Source organism: Muntiacus reevesi, chromosome 8 (assembly GCF_963930625.1).
Source record: "Muntiacus reevesi chromosome 8, mMunRee1.1, whole genome shotgun sequence".
Taxonomy (NCBI): Eukaryota; Metazoa; Chordata; class Mammalia; order Artiodactyla; family Cervidae; genus Muntiacus; species Muntiacus reevesi.
In genome coordinates this window covers 36,062,905-36,083,876 of record NC_089256.1, presented here as the reverse complement: position 1 = coordinate 36,083,876, position 20,972 = coordinate 36,062,905, and the positions used below count along the sequence as shown (strand labels likewise).

Here is a 20,972-nt window from a genome sequence, read left to right as displayed (position 1 = left end):
CAGGGCTCGTTCCTCTCGGTGCCGAAGGTGGGAAGTCCAAGATCAAGGTCCTGACAGGGTAGGTCTCTCCTTGGTGCATAGACGGCTGTGTTCTGCCTGCGTCCTCACATGCTCTTCTGTCTGTGTGTCCATGTCCTAATCTCCTCTCCTATAAGGACACCAGCCATGGTGGCTGAAGGCCCACCCCAGTGACCTCATTTAGCCTTGTCTCTTAAAAGATCCTGTCTCAAAGGATAATCTCATCAGGGTACTAAGGTTCAGGACTTTAACATATTGTTTTTGAGCGGGGCCCACAATTCAGTCCAGTAACATGCAGGACAAAGTTAATTAACATATTTAACATATTTATGCCAACTGTTTAGAAAACTTTTAATTTTTTATTGGGGAATAGCTGATTAACAATGCCGTGATAGCTTCAGGGGGACAGCAGAGGGACTCATGTCACACACATACATGTATCCACTCTCTCCTGAAGCCCCCTCCAGCCAGGCTGCCACAGAACATTGAGCAGAGTTTCCTGTGCTGTACAGTAGGTCCTTGTTGGTTATCCATTTTAAATACAGCAGTGTGGACGTGTCCATCCCAAACTCCCTAGCTATTTCTTCTCTCTAGCCTTCCCCGGTATGCCAGCATATTTTAACAAAGTCCAAGCTCACTGTTTCTTGCACTATATGCCTTCCGTCTAGATTTGCTTTTTTTTTTTTCTTGCTGAGTGTATTGTTTAACAGTTCTTTCAACCTTCTATTGAAGGAAGGCCTTAAATCTAGATGAGGTAAAACATTTCCATCCATGTTGCTGCAAATAGCACGTTTTCCTTCTTTTATTTTAATGAATAATACTTCATTTTATAAATATATACATATTCTTAGACAGAGAAAGCCAAATATCATATGGTATCACATATGTAGACTTCTTTAGTCTCCAGATGGTAAAGAATCTGCCTGCGATGCAGAAGATCCTGGTTTGATTCCTGGGTCGGAAAGATCCCCTGGAGAAGAGAATGGCAACCCACTCCAGTATTCTTGCCTGGAAAATTCCATGGACAGAGGAACCTGGTGGGCTACAGTCTGTGGGATCACAGAGTCCCACGGGACTATGTGACTAACACACATCACACATGCAGAATCTAAAAAAATGATACAAATGAACTTATTTACAAAACAGAAACAGACTGATAGACTTCACTTAGTATGATAATCTCTAGGTCCTCCCATGTTCCTGCAAATGGCATTATTTCATTCTTTTTTATGGTTAATAGCTCATTTTGTATCTACATATATATATATATACTTATATATACACCACATCTTTATCCATTCATCAGTGGACACTTAGGCTGCTCCCATGTCTTGGCAAACAATTGCAAATAATGCTACTATGAACACTGGGGTAAGCACACTGACATTAATTGTCCAGCTTAATGAATTTTTATAAATGCATTTACTTGGCCTCTTCAGATTGATACAAAGAATTTTTCTAATACCCAAGGAAACTTCTTTTTGCTCCTTTTAAGTCAGGACCTTCATCATCATAGATTAGTCTTGTAGGTTCTCGAACTTCTTATAAATATGACCATATAGCATGGGCTTTCATTGTCAGGCATTTTTTGGAATACAAATACAAATATTTGTTATGTTGTTTCATGTACCCGTATATCACTTTTTATTGTTGTTTAGTATTCCATTACATGACTGTACCACTGGTTTACTCATTCTCTTATTGGTGACTGTTTCCAAAGAACATTTCCAATTTTTTTTATTACTATAAATAAAATTTCTAAGACTATTTTTATAATGTTTGTAGTCATATCGTTGCAGGAAGTGAGACCCCTTCCAGGGTCCGAGAGTGGGCTCTCGTCTAAGGTCAGAAATTAATTATCCAAGGAGACACGTGTGCTGACAAAGCAGGGGACGTCATTGGGCGGGGTCCCCGGGCGAGAGCAGCGGGTGAGGGACCCGGGAGGACGGCTCTGCACGTGACTCGCGGTCCCGGGTTTATGGTGAGCGGATTCCTTTCCGGGTCGTCTGTGACCGATCATTCTGACCCAGGGTCCTTCCTGATGGCGCCCTCACCAGTCAGCCAACATGGATTCCAACGAGGAGGATTCTGGGAGGACACGTGGGCGGGCGTCTTCTCTCTCCTCTGGACCTTTCCCGATTCTTCCGGTTGATGGTGACTTGTGAGTTCCGTGTTCCTTATCAGGACCTCCTGTTGTGAAACAGCTTGTGCCGATGGGCACCATGGTGCCTGGCCAGGGTGGGCGGTTTCAGTCGGTGTTCCCCTAACAGTATAATGCTCATTTCTCCAGGGTACCTACCTAGGGGAGCAGGTAGTTGCTAGCTCGTAGGGAAAGTGCACGTCAAACTTTAAGAGGTCCTGCCAGTTTTCCAAAACGACTGTACCAACTTATCTGCCCTCCTCATTGGACTTTGGTACTGTCAGTCTCTTTAATTTTCAGTGTTTGGGTGGTTGTATTTTCTTGTGATTTTCATTAGCGTTTACAACATGTGTAATAGCATCGAGCACATTTTCATGTGTGGATTGGCATTTAGGATATCCTCTTTTGTCAAATAAATGTCTGCTCTAGTCTTTTACCCATTTAAAAATCAGTTTGTCTTTTTTATTATTTGTGGTGGACTTTTAATGTACAGCCTAGATTTGAATCCTTCAATGACTAGTCGCTGAGTATTGTTGTTTAGTTGTTTAGTCGCTGAGTATTGTCTGACTCTTTTGTGACCCCACTGGACTTTGCCCACAAGGTTTCTCTGTCCATGGGATTTCCCAGGAAAGAACACTGGAGAGGGTTGCCATTTCCTTCTACAGGGGACCTTCCCAACCCAGGGATAGAACCTGCATCTCTTTTGTCTCCTGCTTTGGCAGGCAGGTTCTTTACCACTGAGCCACCGGGGAAGCTCTTTGATGGACATATATGTTGTAAATCTCTCCTCTTAGTCTGTGACTTGCCTTTGACTCTTAATAGTGTCCTTTAATGATCAGAAGCTTTTACTTTTAAGATCTATTTTGTCAGTGTTTTATGTTTAGTGCCTCTGTGTGTCCCATTTAAAAACTCTTTGCCTAGCCAAGTTTGTAAAGGTAACTTTCCTACATGCTCTGTGAGCTTTATCGACCTTATATTTCACATGTACTTTTTTTGTGTGTCTCAGTCAGTTACTGAGTATAGTGTGAGGTGTCCGTGGTCACGGTCATCATCTTACTAAACTTTCTCTTTGTATTTTATTTCTAAACCATCGTGTGAAACGTTTGGAGCAAAAGGAGTGCCTTATCACATGGCCTTCTAGCTCAGTCTTCACTGACAGTTCACTGTAATATTGCCTTTTAGGAATAGTCTTCATACCCCTATGAAAGATTGCATGCTGTTTAATTCCTTTTTAAAGCAGGATCACCCTTAGCCTCAGACAAAAGGAGCCCTACGCTGGGATCCACAGCTCAGAGAACCCCTCGAGTCGTAAACACTCATCTTTTCACTTGTCACTTGGTGCGAGCTCTGGACGGAGCAGTTCCTGGTGAGCCGAGCCCGCACCTTCTACCTGCAGCAGCACGCCCTCACTCGAGATGCTGTTCCCCGCATCTCTCGTCCTAGAGCCTGGGAACAGAAGTCGCCCGCATCAGAATACTGAGAAGTTTTGCATCTGAAAGAGGCACCGTTTTTTTGGAGTGCAGGAAGGTTTTGAGTGGCAGGAATGCTTAGGTAAGAGAAAAGACAAATTAATTAACTTGTCAAATCCTACTTCCAAGCATGAATGCAAAAGATTCTTGCATAACAAAGTGCTGTTTCCCAGAGCCCCAGGCAGCCGCCTCCTGGCTTCCCTTTGTCTTTAGTTCACGGTTCTGAAGCTTCTCATCCAGGAGACCCACATTCTCTAATGCCGCACAGTGCCTGGACATTTTGTAACGGTAAAGAATTCATGTTACCCTTAAAAGTATAAGCTTATACATCTAAACCTTACATCTGGGAAGCATGAAGTAGATTTTCTTTTTCATTAATAGATGAACCTTGAGTGCAAAGAATGTGAACTATTTTATAAAATTTTTAGGAAGACATCATTGAATTTTCTAAAAAGCTAATAAAACACTTTATTTTAGTATCTTTGACTAAAAATCTGACAATGATTAACTTTGACTTCACTTTGTTTTTTAGTTTTGAAAGGTCGCTTTGCCTATGGCAGAAGAAAAATAGCATTATTTTTTAAGGTAAAAAATAATTTTAATTTTAAAAATATTTTACATTCCTGTCACTTACCTTTTTAATATAAACATGCATTTAAAGTTTATAGATTTTAAATATAATTACATTTTGACCATATAGTTAAGTATTCTTTTGAATTAAAAAAAAATAAGAAGAAAGAAAGTCCACAAGAAAAAGTACTCAGAACATTGTCTGGCAAATGGTGGGTATTAAGAAACATTAGGGCTCCCTTTCTGCCACCCACACCTTTCCTTTCTTGATTTTAACTTGACATCAGATTAAACATCCTTTCCCTCCCTCTTTTTTTCCCACTCTCCACTCTCCAAATACAAACATACGTATTCTGTTTGGAACTTGGTTGCCTTATGGAAACAAGTTTAAAATTTGGAAGAAAACAGAGCCAGCAGAATTGACAGGAGACCTTAGGGGAGTCTCGTTGCTCAGTTGTTAGAGACAACAAGTTCTTTTTGCAGAATTCTGACCTACAGCGTAAGTCGGGCACTCCTTAGCCTGGTGAGCCGTCTTGGGCATCCCAGAGATGTGGGTCTGATGAAAGGAATATAGCTGATTCTTACCAACCATTGGATTCACAAGTTGGGCTGTGAGTCCTCAGCAGACTAAATGAAAGCTTCAGGAAGTTAGCCCTGCCAGCCACATCCTCATGGCTTTAGGCACACACCTGGCATGTTTTCACAGCTGGAATCCAATTTCTGAGTTGATCCATGAGAAAATCAAATTTGTTGTAGCACTCAACAATAATAAAGGAAGAATAATGAAGAGTTTTGGGCTTCCCTGGTGGCTCAGTTGGTAAAGAATCTGCCTGCAATGTGGGACACCTAGGTTTAATCCCTGGGTTGCGAAGATCCCTGGAGAAGGGACTGGCTACCACCCACTCCAGTATTCTGGCCTGGAGGACAGTCCATGGGGTCGCAAAGAGTTGGACAGACCGAGCGACTTTCACTTTCACTTTCAACTAACAGTTTAGGTACACTTACCACGTGGTAGGCACTGCATTAGCCCATTTCTGCAAAGTGTCCCATCTAATCCTTACCTGGATGTGAAAGCTACTACCATATCCCCAGCTTAGGGATGAGGAACTTGGGGCTCAGAGAATGTAAGTAACTTATACCAGTCTCTCTCTTGTTCTTAATCACTTTAACTTTCAGACGATGACGATGGTGGCTACTGTTTTGCTTTTAATTTTTATCGGAGTATAGTTGATTTACAATGTTGTGCAAGTTGAAAGTGTACAGAAGAGTAAAGTCAGTTATACATCCACATATATCCACTCTTTTTAATACTCTTTTCCATATAGGTTATTGCAGAGCATTGAGTAGAGTTCCCAAGTGCTATACAGTCATTTCCTGTTGGTTCTCTCTCTATATTATAGATAGTAGTGCTTATATTATTATTGACAGTGTAATATACAGTAGTATAGATAGTAGTGTTTATATTATTATAAACAGTGTAATATATCATAGTATGTATAGTAGTGTTTATATTATTTTAAACGGTGTAATATACAGTAGTACAGATAGTAGTGTTTATATTATTATAAACAGTGTAATATATCGTAGTATGTATAGTATTGTTTATATTATACACAGTGTAATATACAGTAGTATAGATAGTAGTGTTTATATTATTATAAACAGTGTAATATATCATAGTATGTATAGTACTGTTTATATTATTTTAAACGGTGTAATATACAGTAGTACAGATAGTAGTGTCTATATTATTATACACATAGTATACAGTAGTATGTATCATAGTGTCTATATTATTATACACAGTGTAATATACAGTAGTATGTACTGTAGTGTTTGTATTATTATATAGTGTAATATACAGTAGTACATACAGTAGTGTCTGTATTATTATATAGTGTGATATACAGCAGTACGTACTGTGGTGTCTATATTATTATATAGCGTAATATACAGTAGTGTCTGTATTATTATATAGTGTAATATATAGTAGTGTCTATATTATTATATAGTGTGATATACAGTAGGGTCTAGATTATTATATAGCGTAATATACAGCAGTACATACAGTAGTGTCTATATGTCAGTCTCAACCTCCCAGTTTATCCCTTATCCCCCTAACCCCTCGGGAACTATAAGTTCTTTTTCTACATCTGTGACGACTTTACTTCTGTTTTGTAAATAAGTTCCTTTGTACCCTTTCTTAAGATTCCACATATAAGTGATATCATATATTTGTCTTTCTTTGACTTACTTCGCTTAGGATGACAGTCTCTGGGTCCAGTCTCTGCAAATGGCATTATTCCATTCTTTTTTATGGCTGAGTAATGTTCCAATGTGTATATGTGCCACATCTTCTTTATTAATTTCTCTATCAATGAACATTTAGGTTACTTCTATATCCTGCTATGATAAATAGTGCTGCAATGAACATTGGGGTGCATGTGTCTTTTGAAATTATGGTTTCCTCTGGATATATGCTTAGGAGTGGGATTGCTGAGTCATATGGTAGTTTTATTTTTAATTTTTCAAAGAGTCTTCATACTGTTCTCCATAGAGGTTGCACCAGTTCACATTCCCAGCAGTGTAGGAGTGTTCCACAATAGTGGCTACAATTTCCTGAGAGCTGACTAAGGGCCTGAACATGTGTTATAACAAATTTAACATTAGAAAAACCCTAATGGAAGCACTTAGGGGTCCCGTCTGTAGGTGAAGGTTCTTCAGCAGCGGCACTCGGCATTACGTGGAACACAGAGAGCAATAGTAATCAGTGCTGAGTCTCCTCCCCACCCCTCTTTCCTGTGCAGAAGACGCTGTCTTTCACCCTAGGGTAGCACCAGTCAGCGTGACTTTCTGTGACAATGAAAATGTTCTGCATTAGCACAGTCCAGCCTGGTAACTGTTGACCATGTGTGGCCCCTGAGTGTGTAAAACATGGCCAGTGACACTGAGGAACTAAAATGTGTTATGCCCGATGTCCGAATCCCCGAACGGGAAGAGAGAAGGCTTCCGAGACAATGCAACTCGCAGGAAGGGAAGTTTATTACTGACTCGAGTCAGGACTCCCTGCTGCAACCAACGCAGTGGTGCGGGTCAGAGAGCCCCGAGCCCAAGCTGTTACACAATTTTATAGGGCGAGAAGTGGATTGGTTAAACAATTTCATTGGTCAATACTTTTGCGCGGGCGGGACTTTCCTGGGGGTTTCCGCCCCATTCCTAATTTCCTAATTGGCAAACATCGGTGAAAGCTAATTGGTCCTAATTGGCAAACAGTGGTCATTGTTAAGCGAAAGCTACCTGATAGTAGGAAGGCCTGCTCCTAATCTAAGCTGCGTTACTTCTGCTCGCCTCACAAAATGTTAACTAGCTTTTCCTAGTTAAGTTTAAAGAGCGCACCTGGCTGGTGGCCGCCACGGCAGACAGCAGAGCTGCAGAGGGTAAGCGCCCGGCGCTCAGGTTCCCAACAGAATCTCAGAGATCCTCACGCCCTCCTTTCTCTTAGCTCTGCTGTGGCCCAGCTTCTGGGGCTGGGATCCTCAGACTAGGAACTGAGGAACAGGGCGAAGGAACAGGGAAAAGGATCCGGGTCTTTCTTACTCCCTTTATTCAAAGCTAATTATCTATGGGGAATTCCCTGGTGGTCCAGTGGTTACGAGTCTGCACTTTTTGCTGAGGGCTCGGGTTCAATTCCTGGTCGGGGAACTAAGATCCTGAAAGCCATGCTGTCTGGCCAAAAACAAGCAAAGCCATAAATATTTGAGTGCTCAAATGCTCGTTTCACATGTTCGTTTATTTATTATCTAATACATACTTGTGCAACCGCTCCCTCAGACCCGGCATATCTGCTTATTCTAAGTCTGTGCACTGGCTCTGGTTAAAATGGCAGGTAGGCGGGACTGGAGAGACAGACAGTAATTAAATCAGCACACAAATGCATCCTCAGAAACTCAAATAAAGGGAAAGTGCCAGGAGTCATGAACACCTCTGACAAGGTCAGTGGGTTCGTGTGAGGCATCAGAAACACTCTTCTGCTGGTGCTCAAGTTCAGCTTGTGGAAGTGATGTTTTGGCTGAGAGGCTAAGAATGAGTTAGAATTAACTGAGTGACAAGGAAGGCGAGTCATTCAATGTGGAGGGAATAGCACAAACAGTCCTGAGTTGTGCAGTGTGGCCGAGTTTCAGGAACTTTCAAGAAACGGGCAGTATGCCTTTTTCAGCTTTTAAAAAATAAGGGATATGAATTTGTAAAAAAAAAAAAAATCCCACAAGCTATGTGTAATGCAGCAAAAAATAAACAAACAAACAAAACAAACCTGTTTTTTTTTTTTTTTTTTTTTTTATTAAAAATAAAAGAAAAGGAGGGCTGGGGGAGGAGGGAGGATAAAGCTTCCCAGGCCCTTCATCTCCCAGATCGGGGCTTCTGACCTTTATCCTGAGAGCAGGGGCTGTGTCTGGGGAGCGTTTAAGTAGAGGCGTGACACGATTAGAGAATAAACTTAAAACGCAAACCAACCAGAAGAAGCTTGGCTTTTCACAAGGGCGACCTGTTCCCTGTCCTTCCCTCCATCCCTCCCGTGCTCGTGGCCTGGAAGCGCCAGAGAGCTGGGTCTCCCCGGCGAGGGAGGGGTGCTGAGCGGCTCTGTCCTCTCACTTTGCATGTTCTCTCTGAGCATTTCTGCTGGTCAGTAAATACTGGGCTTTTATAGAAACTGTCAGCAAACTGCACACTGCATTTTCCCTGCCTGGGGCCCAGAAGGTCTCACACACTAGCAGGCTGTGCCAGAGCTGCAATGCTCAGAGGCTACTCCCGGAGGACCACTGGGTCTCAGGACCACATAGCCCCACGATGCCTAGAGCCCGCTCCTGGAGGACCGTTGGATGTAAGGACCACACAGGCTCGCAATGCCCAGACTGCTCCTGGAGGACCACTGGGTCTAAGGACCACACAGACCCGTGATGCCCAGAGGCCTCTCTTGGGGGACCACTGGGTCTAAGGACCGTACAGGCTGAGCCACGGTCCCTCTGCATCCAGGAACCTGAGCTCCATGGGTGGTTGTGCCAAGCCGGGGGCGGTAGGGTGGCTTTCGGGTTCCCTTCTCTGGCCACTTCTCCACTGAGCTGCGTGTCACTGACCGGCCCTCCGTGGGAGAAGGAAAAGACAGAATTAACTCCCATGGGAGAAAGGCGCGAAGAAGGAAAAGGAGAGAAACGGACTTGCGAGCGTGTTTGGACTTCGCCACGATGAGACTGACTGACTCCCCAAAACGAATCCCTTACGGTCCTCTTCTTCCAAATGATCTGATACTATACCTCCATCTCTGGTGCTGTGGAACAGTCACCCATTTTTCTGGCTAACATGCTTGACCTTGATTCTCAGCTCTGCCACTTACTCAGGGCGAGGTCAGTCGGCGCTCAGAGATCCCGAGTCCTTATCTGGAAGATGGGTTCACGGTGTCTGTTCGCAGGCCTTTGGGGCTGAGACGCGGTGTCTGTGGATTGCTTAGAAATAGGAGCCAGCAGGGACTCTCCCTGGCAGTCTAGTGGTTAGAACTCTGACATCCACTGCAGTCAGTGCAGCTTCGGTCTCTGGTCTGGGAACAAAGATCCCACAGCAAAAAAGGAAAAGACAAGAAAAAGAGAGAGAGAAAGAGGCCCCAACTTCATTATTGTCCAGTAACAGGTATGTGTGACCCTCCACCCATGATCCCGAGCTCCTCATGTGCAGATAACTATTGGCCTCTCTCTAGCCCCTACTCCTGGAGGTGCTCAATATATAAAGTGAATAGTTGGTGTAGACACCTAAGACTGAAGGAATTCTCTTCCCTCCCAAGAGCATCAATCTTTCAATTTCCTACCATCTTTACTGTTTTTTACTTCCCTGATGGCTCACACAGTAAAGTGTCTGTCTACAATGCGGGAGACCTGGGTTCAATTCCTGGGTTGGGAAGATCCCCTGGAGAAGGAAATGGCAACCCACTCCAGTATTCTGGCCTGGAGAATCCCATGGACGGAGGAGTCTAGTGGGCTGCAGTCCACGGGGTCGCAGAGTCGGACACGACGGAGGGACTCCACTTCACCTTTCACTTTACTGTTTATTTAGACATGCCCTGGGAAAATTAAACTACCAGATATACTGCCAGAAAGGTATTTTCCTACAACGTTTCTATCTACACATACAGATACGTGTTTTAAATTACTTTTATTTTTAAAGTCATTTCACGGTTACCGGAAAATTGAGCAGAAAGTATAGAGGCTTCCCACATGCCCTTCACTGTCTCCCATGACTTATTGCCATCTGCCATTAGCGCAGTGCCTTTGTTACAGCTGATGAGCCAGTATTGTACTATACATTTTCATCGACAAAGTCTGCAATTTAAAGTTTACTGTGTTGTGTAATATTTGAGTTGGTTTTTTTAAATTAACTAATTAATTTTACTAATTTATTCATTTACTTTGGCTGCACTGTGTCCTTGCTGCTTTCCACAGGCTTTCTCTAGCTGCAGTGAGCTGGGGCCACTCTTCGTGGAAGTGTCTGGGCTTCTATCGCAATGGCTTCTCTGGACACAGAGCGCGGGCACCGAGGCTCAGTAGTTGCAACTCCCAGACTCTAGAGCACAGAGTTCATACTGTTTATATTGATACATATTCTGAAATTACCAGCTCAGTTCAATCGATCAGTCAAGTCTCACTCTTTGTGACCCCATGGACCGCAGCGCACCAGGCCTCCCTGTCCATCACCAGCTATTGAGGCTTGCTCAAACTCATGTTCATAGAGTCGGTAGCCATCCAACCATCTCATCCTCTGTCGTCCCCTTCTCCTCCTGCCCTCAATCCTTCCCAGCATCAGGGTCTTTTTCAATGAGTCAGTTCTTCACATCAGGTGGCCAAAGTATTGGAGTTTCAGCTTCAACATCGGTCCTTCCAATGAACATTCACAACTGATTTCCTTTAGGATGGACTGCCTGGATCTCCTTTTAGTCCAAAGGACTCTCAAGAGTTTTCTCCAACACCACAGTTCTAAAGCATCCATTCTTCAGCACTCAGTGTTCTTTATGTCTAACTCTCACATCCATACATGACCACTGGAAAAACCATAGCTTTGACTAGATGGACCTTTGTTGGCAAAGTAATGTCTGCTTTTTAATATGCTGTCTAGGAGGTCATAGCTTCTCTTCCAAGGAGCAAGCATCTTTTAATTTCATGGCTGCAGGCACCATCTGCAGTGATTTTGGAGCCCAAGAAAATAGTCTCTCACTGTCTCCACTGTTTTCCATCTATTTGCCATGAAGTGATGGGACCGGATGCCAAGATCTTTGTTTTCTGAATGTTGAATTTTAAGCCAACTTTTCCACTCTCATCTTTCACCTTCATCAAGAGGCTCTTTAGTTTTTTGCTTTCTGTCTAAGGGTGGTGTCATCTGCATATCTGAGGTTATTGATATTTCTCCTGGCAATCTTGATTTCAGCTTATGCTTCATCCAGTCTGGCATTTCACATGATGTACTCTGCATATAAGTTAATAAGCAGGGGGACAATATACAGCCTTGACGTACTCCATTTCCTATTTGGAACCAGTCTGTTGTTCCATGTCCAGTTCTAACTGTTGCTTCTTGACCTGCATACGGATTTCTCAGAAGGCAGGTCAGGTGGTCTGGTATTCCCATCTCTTTCAGAGTGTTCCACAGTTGTGGTCAAAGGCTTTCAGTTCATTTCAGTTCAGTTGCTCAGTCATGTATGACTCTTTGAGATCCCATGAACCGTACCATGCCAGGCCTCCCCGTCCATCACCAACTCCCGGAGTCTACCCAAACTCATGTCCATTGAGTCAGTGATGCCATCCAACCATCTCACCCTCTGTTGTCCCCTTCTCTTCCTGCCTTAAATCTTTCCCAGCATCAGAGTCTTTTCAAATGAGTCAGCTCTTCGAATCAGGTGGCCAAAGTACTGGAATTTCAGCTTCAACATCAGTCCTTCCAATGAACACCCAGGACTGATCTCCTTTAGGATGGACTCATTGGATCTCCTTGCAGTCCAAGGGACTCTCAAGAGTCTTCTCCAACACCACAGTTCAAAAGCATCAGTTCTTCAGTGCTCAGGTTTCTTTATAGTCCAACTCTCACATCCATACATGACTACTGGAAAAACCATAGCCTTGACTAGACAGACCTTTGTCTATAAAGTAATGTCTCTGCTTTTTAATATGACCTCTAGGCTGGTCATAACTTTGCTTCCAAACAGTAAGTGTCTTTTAATTTCATGGCTGCAGTCACCATCTGCAGCGATTGTGAAGCCCCCAAAAATAAAGTCAGCCACTGCTTCCCCATCTATTTGTCATGAAGTGATGGGACCAGATGCCATGATCTTAGTTTTTTGAATGTTGAGCTTAAAGTCAACTTTTTCACTCTCCTCTTTCACTTTCATCAGGAGACTCATTAGTTCTTCATTTTCTGCCATAAGCGTGGTGTCATTTGCATATCTGAGGTTATTGATATTTCTCCCGGAAATCTTGATTCCACCTTGTGCTTCCTCCAGCCCAGCATTTCTCATGATGTACACTGCATATAAGTTAAATAAGCAGGGTGACAGTATACAGGCTTGATGTACTCCTTTTCCTATTTGGAACCAGTCTGTTGTTCCATGTCCAGTTCTAACTGTTGCTTCCTGACCTGCATATAGGTTTCTCAAGAGGCAGGTCAGGTGGTCTGGTATTCCCATCTCTTTCAGAATTTTCCACAGTTTATTGTGATCCACACAATCGAAGGCTTTGGCGTAGTCAATAAAGCAGAAATAGATGTTTTTCTCGAACTCTCTTGCTTTTTCGATGATCCAGTGGATGTTGGCAATTTGATCTCTGGTTCTTTTGCCTTTTCTAAAACCAGTTTGAACATCTGGAAGTTCACTGTTCACGTATTGCTGAAGCCTGGCTTGGAGAATTTTAAGCATTACTTTACTAGCGTGTGAGATGAGTGCAACTGTGTGGTAGTTTGAGCATTCTTTGGCACTGCCTTTCTTTGGGATGGAATGAAAACTGAACTTTTCCAGTCCTGTGGCCACTGCTGAGTTTTCCCAACTTGCTGACATACTGAGTGCAGCACTTTCACAGCATCATCTTCCAGGATTTGAAATAGCTCAAGTGGAATTCCATCACCTCCACTAGCTTTGTTCATAGTGATGCTTTCTAAGGCCCACTTGACTTCACATTCCAGGATGTCTGGCTCTAGGTGAATGATCACACCATTGTGATTATCTGGGTTGTGAAGATCTTTTTTCTCCAATTCTTCTGTGTATTCTTGCTACCTCTTCTTAATATCTTCTGCTTCTGTTAGGTCCCTACCATTTCTGTCCTTTATGGAGCCCATCTTTGCATGAAATGTTCCCTTTTAATCTTTATTTTCTTAAACAGATCTCTAGTCTTTCCCATTCTATTATTTTCCTCTATTTCTTTGCCCTGATCGCTGAGGAATGCTTTCTTATCTCTCATTGCTATTCTTTGGTACTCTGCGTTCAAATGGGTAAATATTTCCTTTTCTCCTTTGCTTTTCCCTTCCCTTCTTTTCAGAGCTATTTGTAAGGCCTCCTCAGACAGCCATTTTGCTTTTTTTGCATTTCTTTTTCTTTGGTGTGGTCAATAAAGCAGAAGTAGATGTTTTTCTGGAACTCTCTTGCTTTTTCTATGATCCAACAGATATTATCAATTTGATCTCTGGTTCCTCTGCCTTTTCTAAATCCAGCTTGAACATCTGGAAGTTCTTGATTCATGTACTGTTGAATCCTGGCTTGGAGAATTTTGAGCATTATTTTGCTAGCATGTGAGATGAGTACAATTGTGCATTCGTCTGAATTTATATACCTTGTCAATTACACATGTTGTACATATAGTCCCCCTTTGTATGGTGATATCTATATAATATTGTCTTCCAGTCCAAAACATAGATGAGCTTTTGCCTTTATTCATGTTTTCGTTCATGTTCTTTTATTTTTTATAGTTTTTTCATATGAATTTTTCAAATCAATTTTTGTGCATTAATTATATAATTCTTTACTAAGTTACCTTATTTTTATGTCTATATTTGGGCAAACAGTACAAGTTGTCATTTTAGACGACACATGATACTCTCAAGAATATTAAAGCTTCCGATTCTGAATTTCTCTACCCATGTTTCCTGCCTACTCTGTCTTTAGAATATCTTTTCACTGATTTGGCTGTGCTGGGCCTTGGTTGCAGCATGTGGGGTCTAGTTCCCTGACCAGGGATCGAACCCTGGCCCTGTGGATTGGGAGCGTGGAGTCTTACCCACTGGACCACCAAGAAGTCCTCTACTCTCTACTTTAAGCTGCTTTTTAAGCGTGTGTGTCTGTGTACATACGTGTGTATACATCTACATGGGAGTGTCGGTAAAGTGACATGGAGCCGGGTTGATGAGGAAAAGCAAGCACGAGGACGGTTGGAAGTGAGCAGACAGAAACCGGCGGAAGCGCGTCACTGGGAGAGGAGGCAATGGACGCACACATGCGCCGCAGCGCGGGGGCCTATGGAGCCTTCCCGAGTCAGTACGACTGCTGGTGACGGTGCGTGGTGAGCGTCTGCTCTGTGCTTCGCTCAGTGCTGGGCAGACAGCGCTCATTTCTCATCAGTCAGCAAGGTTCCGAGAAGTACCTCGGTTTCACCGCTGACAAAACTGGGATCCAGAATAGCAAGACGACCTCAGAGACCAGCGAGCCAGCAGCAAGCTGGGACCTGAGTGCACCCCTGAGCCCTTGCCCCTTCCGCTCCGCCTGTCGACTTTCCACGTCTGGACATCCAGCCAGCACCAGCACCCACCAAAGACACCTGACCATGCATGTTCATGTTCACTGTAATGTTGTTACAGCAAACAAGACAGAAGCAACCACTTCCCTCATTAGAGGTAAATGGTTAAATAACCTAGGTAGCATCTTTACACTTGCTGTGGAATATAATATAGCGGTTAAAAAGAATGGGGCTTCCCTTGTGGCTCAGCTGGTAAAGAATCTGGCTGCAATGCGGGAGACCCCAGTTCGATCCCTGGGGTGGGAGGATCCCCTGGAGAAGGGAAATGCCACCCGTTCCAGTATTCTGGCCTGGAGAATCCCATGGACTGTATAGACAGGTGGAGGGAAATCCCTGATGGTCCAGTGGTTAGGGCTCCGTGCTCTCGTTGATTCCACAAGACATTTGGCCAAAAAAAAAAAAGAAATGGGGAAGGTTGCTAGGTACTGAGCTAAAAAAGTCATCACTGCGCACTAGTGACAGCAAACATTTTTAGTTTAATACTGTGATCATGTTGCAACCTTATTTTTTAAAATACAGAAAACATGAGTTCATGGAGTCTACAAGTGTATTCCTACACAATTCATCAGGCTGTACATTTAGAATTTCTGCAACTGACCATATGCAAATTAAACTCCAACTTCAAAATAGATCGTGTCTACGTTTTTAGGTATACGTATATGAAAATACATAGAAACCCGCCTGGAACAAGTCACACCTAATTTTTGGCAGTAGTAACTTTGGGGAAAGAGAGACCTCTGCTTTTCCTTTACATACTTCTGTATCTTATAAAAAGAAGTACCTGTTTTTATTTTTCAGTTAAAAAAACACAAAATAACCAATTGATTATTTTACACAATGGACATGAATTTGATCAAACTCCAGGAGATAGTGAAGAACAGGGAAGCCTGGCGTGTTGCAGTTCATGGGGTTGCAAAGAGTCAGAAAGGACTTAGTGACTGAACAACAACAGAATTAACAGACGGCAAATACACTTCAGAAGAAGAGAAGCTAAGAATCCACGTGGATGTAGACCTATCTTTTCCCTTGCAGAGTATTTCAGGAATATGTTTTCTCTAGTTTTGCCTCTGGAAAGAAGCTGCTCTTAAGTCAACTTTGCAAGGATGTTTTCCTACAACCCTAATCACCAGCAGACCTGAGGGCTGCATGTGGAGATATGAACACAGAGCCACGGGAGAGATACCCAACCCTGCCCAGGGGCTGGAGCCCAGGGGAGTCAGCACTTGCTTGAAGGCACCGCCCCAGAAACCTTCCCACCCGGACGGGGTGCCTCGGCGGCGGCTGGGAGTGAGTGTGTAGGACACCTGCACAGATGGTGTGGATTTAAGAGCAACTGAAGACCCAACTGAAAACAGATTAAAAAAAAAAATCCCCCAAAAAACAATTGAAGGGACTTCCCTGGTGGTCCAGTGGTTAAGATTTCTCCTTGCAGTGCAGGGGGCACAGGTTCTATCCCTGGCTGGGGAGCTAAAATCCCATGTGCCTTGCAGACAAAAAACCGAAACAGAAACAGTATTGGAACAAATTCAGTAAAGACTTTAAAAATGTCCACAACAACAACAATAAAAAAAACCACCACCACCACCAAAACACTTAAAACAACCTAATGGAACAGTAAGAAATTCAGATTAAAATAACCAAATGCCATTTCTTACCAAACCGGGAAAGAGTTAAGGAGGGGGGGTGAGGGCAGCAATGATGCTGAGGAAGTTAGACGAGTTACCAGAACTCAAACTTAGACAGCGTATTAAAGAGCAGAGACGTTACTTTGCCAACAAAGGCCCCTCTAGTCAAGGCTATGGTTTTTCCAGTGGTCATGTATGGATATGAGAGTTGGACCATAAAGAAAACTGAGTGCCAAAGAATTGACGCCTTTGAACTGTAATGTTGGAGAAGACTGTTGAGAGTCCCTTGGACTCCAAGGAGATCCAATGAGTCCATCCTAAAGGAGATCAGTCCTGGGTGTTCACTGGAAGGACTCACGTTGAAGTTGAAACTCCAATACTTTGGCCACCTCATGCGAAGAGCTGACTCATTGGAAAAGACCCTGATGCTGGGAAAGATTGAAGGCAGGAGGAGAAGGGGACGACAGAGGATGAGATGGTTGGATGGCATCATCAACTCAATGGACATGAGTTTGAGCAAGCTCTGAGAGTTGGTGACGGACAGGGTGGCCTGGTGTGCTGCAGTCCATGGGGTCACAAAGAGTCGGATACGACTGAGCGACTGAACTGAACTGAACTGAAAAGAGGTGGAGCTCGAAGGCTTTATCCCAAGAACAAGGGCAAATCGGTCACGAGGCTCAGGCAGTAGGGTCAGCTCTGCGTGCCCCGAGGAGGTCGCGCTGAGGAGCCGCCAGACTGGAGGGGGAAGAGCGGCCCCCGCCCAGGGGGGTCCTGCTGGCCGAGTGTTTTGGTCCCAAGACAGGTGATCGCGGCGGGGCGGGGCCACGTGGGGGAGGCGGGGCTGCGACGGCCGGTCCTGAAGGGGAGGACCGGTGATGCTGGTGGCGCCTGTGTCAGCTCGGGTTCAGTCAGTAACGCTGAAGCCCACGAGTGATGGAGTGAAAATTTTACTGTTGAAATCTGACCTTACACAGTTTGTGGAAGGAGCCGGGCAAGAGGACCTCCGGGACAGGGAAGGGGCAGAGGAGTCCCCGACAAGCCTGAGAAGCTGAGAAGGCGCAGCCGCGGAGGGAGCACCATGTGGGGACGCTAGCGGACGAGTCTACAGGGAGCGTGTTCAGGCTCCGAGGGCAGGAGCTGCTGCGGATTCGGGGAGTCTTCATCAGTGCTGAGAGCCGGACAAGCGCCCCTGCACCTGAGGTCGCCTCGCTGAGCAGTGACGGCGCTCAGAGGAGGTGCCCCCAGGCTCCCTTCTTGGCCAACCCTAATCTGGAACCGCAGGGAAAGGGACCCAGGCCAACACTGTCTCCAGCCTCAGCACGTTAATGGTGGGAGGCGATTCTGGAGGAAAGGTGAGTGTGTGAGCGCTCAGTGGTGTCTGACTCTTTGCGACCCCGTGGCCTGCAGCCCGCCAGGCTCCTCCATCCATGGGATTCTCCAGGTAAGAATGCTGGAGTGGGTTTCCTTTTCTTACTCCAGGGGATCTTCCTGACCCAGGGATTGAACCTGAGTCTTCTGCATCTCCTGCATTGGCCGGTGGATTCTTTACCCCGACACCACCTGGGAAGCCCAGAGGAAAGGCAGTGAGTTCCATTTTGGGCAAATAACTTTGGGTTGACTGGGATATGTGCCTGCTGTGATGGCAAGTAAGTAGCCAGGCTTGTCCAATCTTCAATATGCAAACAAGCTACTCTTGGACTCCAGTTCTAATCCAGCCCAGGGTGAGAAAGTGGAATACAGCTGTGGATTAAGAACCTAGGAACCCAGACTTTCCTGGTGATCGAACAGTTAAGACCGTGTGCTTCCATTGTAGGGAGGGCAGCTTCAAAGAGCCTAAGAACTAAAGGTATCGGCCACAGAGAAGTCAGCCTCAAGGAACAACAAGTCCAGAAAAAATGGCGGGGACCAGAACTGTAACTTTCAAGCAAAGATTTGGAGTAGACAGGCTCTCCAGGACAGGGAAGAAGGCATGTCCTCGAGAGATGGCCCAAGATACCTTTCCCTGAGTGGGAACACAACTTAATTGACAGTCAATTAGTTGACATGAATTGATAGGCACTCCTTTCATTTTTTGAATCTGATCATGCAGGCATAAAGCAGTATATTCAATGAATGATCCTTCTTTCAGAAATTTCAAAGACAAGTTTGTTACTTAGCACAGTTTGTGCCCTTATTGCTTCATAGTCCTTCAGAATCAGAGTCAGTTCTGACTGAGGTTCCAGATGATGTAGCAAACCTTCCACATGGGGAGGTCCATGACCAAGTCAGGGGACCCTCGCCCGGCCATCAACACCGTCCCCATCAGCCCACTCCTACCGCCACCATCGCCAGGCAGGTTGGAGGGACAGGGGCCAGGGGACACTGGTGAAGAGAGGGCGAAGGAAGGTGGCAATCCCAAAGGAGCATGGAGGCGAACAGTGCTTTCAGGTAATTTTTTTTTTTTTTTTTTTGTATCGGATAACAAATGTAGTTTGTAAACAATTATATTTGCAGTTTTCTTTTTCTTCCACTTTCTCAGTCAAATGAAACCGTGATTTCCTGGTAGACTATGTTCATGGAGGGGTGATATATTCGTCTGACTACCTTATACTAAAAGCACTTCTGTCTCTCTACCTTTTGTTGTTGTTGTTTTTTGGGCCATGCCACACAGCATGTGGGATCTTCTCTGACCAGTGACTGAACTGGTGCCCCTGCATTGGAAACTCAGGGTCTGAACCACTGGACCGCCCGGAAGTTCCTCTTTGTCTACTCTTATTCTTTTCCCTAACAGTGTCTTTATTTATTTTTAGCTTACCGTTGGCTGCACTGGGTCTCATTTATGTCTGCGGGCTTTCCCAGCTGCGGGAGTGGGAGCTCCTGTCCACCGAGGCGGCTTCTCTAACCGCGAAGCGCGGGCTCCAGGCCCTCAGCGGCTGTGCCTCTCGGGCTCAGCTGCCCAGTGGCGGGGGTTCTTCCCTGGCCAGGGATCGAACCCGTGTCTGCTGCCTCAGCAGCAGACTCTTAAGCACTGGACCTCTGGGGACGTCCTTCCTCTTGTCCTGCCCTGTTTCTCACACTAGTAGTTCTCTGTCTGATGGCATCAGTTTCCGTGTTTCCTTTAGTTATTGTCTGTTTTCGTATGAGGCTATAAGCTTAATCACAGGCAATCCCTTTGTTCACCTCTCTGTCTCAAGCAAATAAAACAGTCCCTGGCAAATGGCAGACCCCCCTAGTGTTTGTTGAATGAATGAACGGACATGTTACTTTCCCAGAGTGGCTCTATTGAGAGAGAGTTGTATTATGGCTATCCTCTATAGATGGAAAAATAAAGTGCTGATACAACTTGATTTTTATTTGAAGACTCTAGGTCTAACTACAGAATAAGTGTGCATTAAATATGATCCAAACAGTTCAACAAGCCTCAGAAAAATTGCATCCTTTACATGGATGTTATGCAATAATAGCAGTTAAAAAATATTTGATATACATTTTGGTCAGAAGAGCTGAAAAGTTTTGCCACTTTCCCGTACATCTGTGCTTGCCTGTCCAGCTCCCTGGCTGGGTCGTCTTCCCCCTCCTGCCTGCTAACTGGTAGCCCCATGTGTTTGCCTTGGAGCTCTTGCTGCTTTTTCTCAACTGAGTGTTTCTCGAGTCAGCTCAGCTGTCACAGGGCCCCTTTCCTGTGCAGATGAAGGGCTGGGCCCTCGGTTGGGCCTCGTCACGGGACTCTGCCTGGCTCCATTGGACCTGTCTGGTTCTTTGTATGAGCATGCGGATGAGGCCACAGACTCCTTGCCTTGTTGCTTCAAGGCCAAGGCACCAACTTGATTCCTAAGCGGCACTGTGGCTGCACGGCAGCTGGCCTGTGGTAGATATTGAAGAAGTGAATGTGTGCTGACTAAGTACTGAAGTGATGAGTGAGATCGATAGAATTGGAGGATGTGCTTTAAAATACTCCAGTAAAGAAATGAGTAAAATGAAATAATATGTGGTTGAGGACATAGAGGAAATGAGAGTGAAAAAATGTTAATAGCGGTTGAAGCTGGTGATGGGGGCTCATTACATATTTCCATTCTTGTGTGTTGTTTGAGTTTTCCATTAAAAAAGAGAAACAAGAATTGGCTGGTGAGGCAAAGCCAGGAAATTTTTCTAATAGGCTAATAGATCAACGAGCATTATGAAGTGGAAATTGGTGAATGAAATGTTCCTGTAGGGATGAATGGCTACATCCAACAGAGCTGTGTATGGCAGGGATTTAAATACAGGCAGGGAAAGCAGCACATTAAATGCACCCGCATCAGATACATCTCCCATTCATTTCCTTGAGAATGCTTTAATTAGGACAAAAGTGCTTTTAAAAATT

At 44.5% G+C, this 20,972-nt stretch overlaps 1 protein-coding gene across 1 annotated transcript in view; it reads left to right on the top strand.

Moving 5' to 3' along the window:
* The window catches only part of PP2D1 (protein phosphatase 2C like domain containing 1), a 44,666-nt gene that overhangs the window by 8,708 nt on the left and 14,986 nt on the right, over nucleotides 1–20,972 (top strand). Inside the window, exon 2 of the mRNA XM_065942105.1 lies at nucleotides 17,724–17,865. Within this exon, the coding sequence (XP_065798177.1) occupies nucleotides 17,724–17,865 (142 nt within the window). The remainder of the gene's footprint in view (nucleotides 1–17,723; nucleotides 17,866–20,972) is intronic.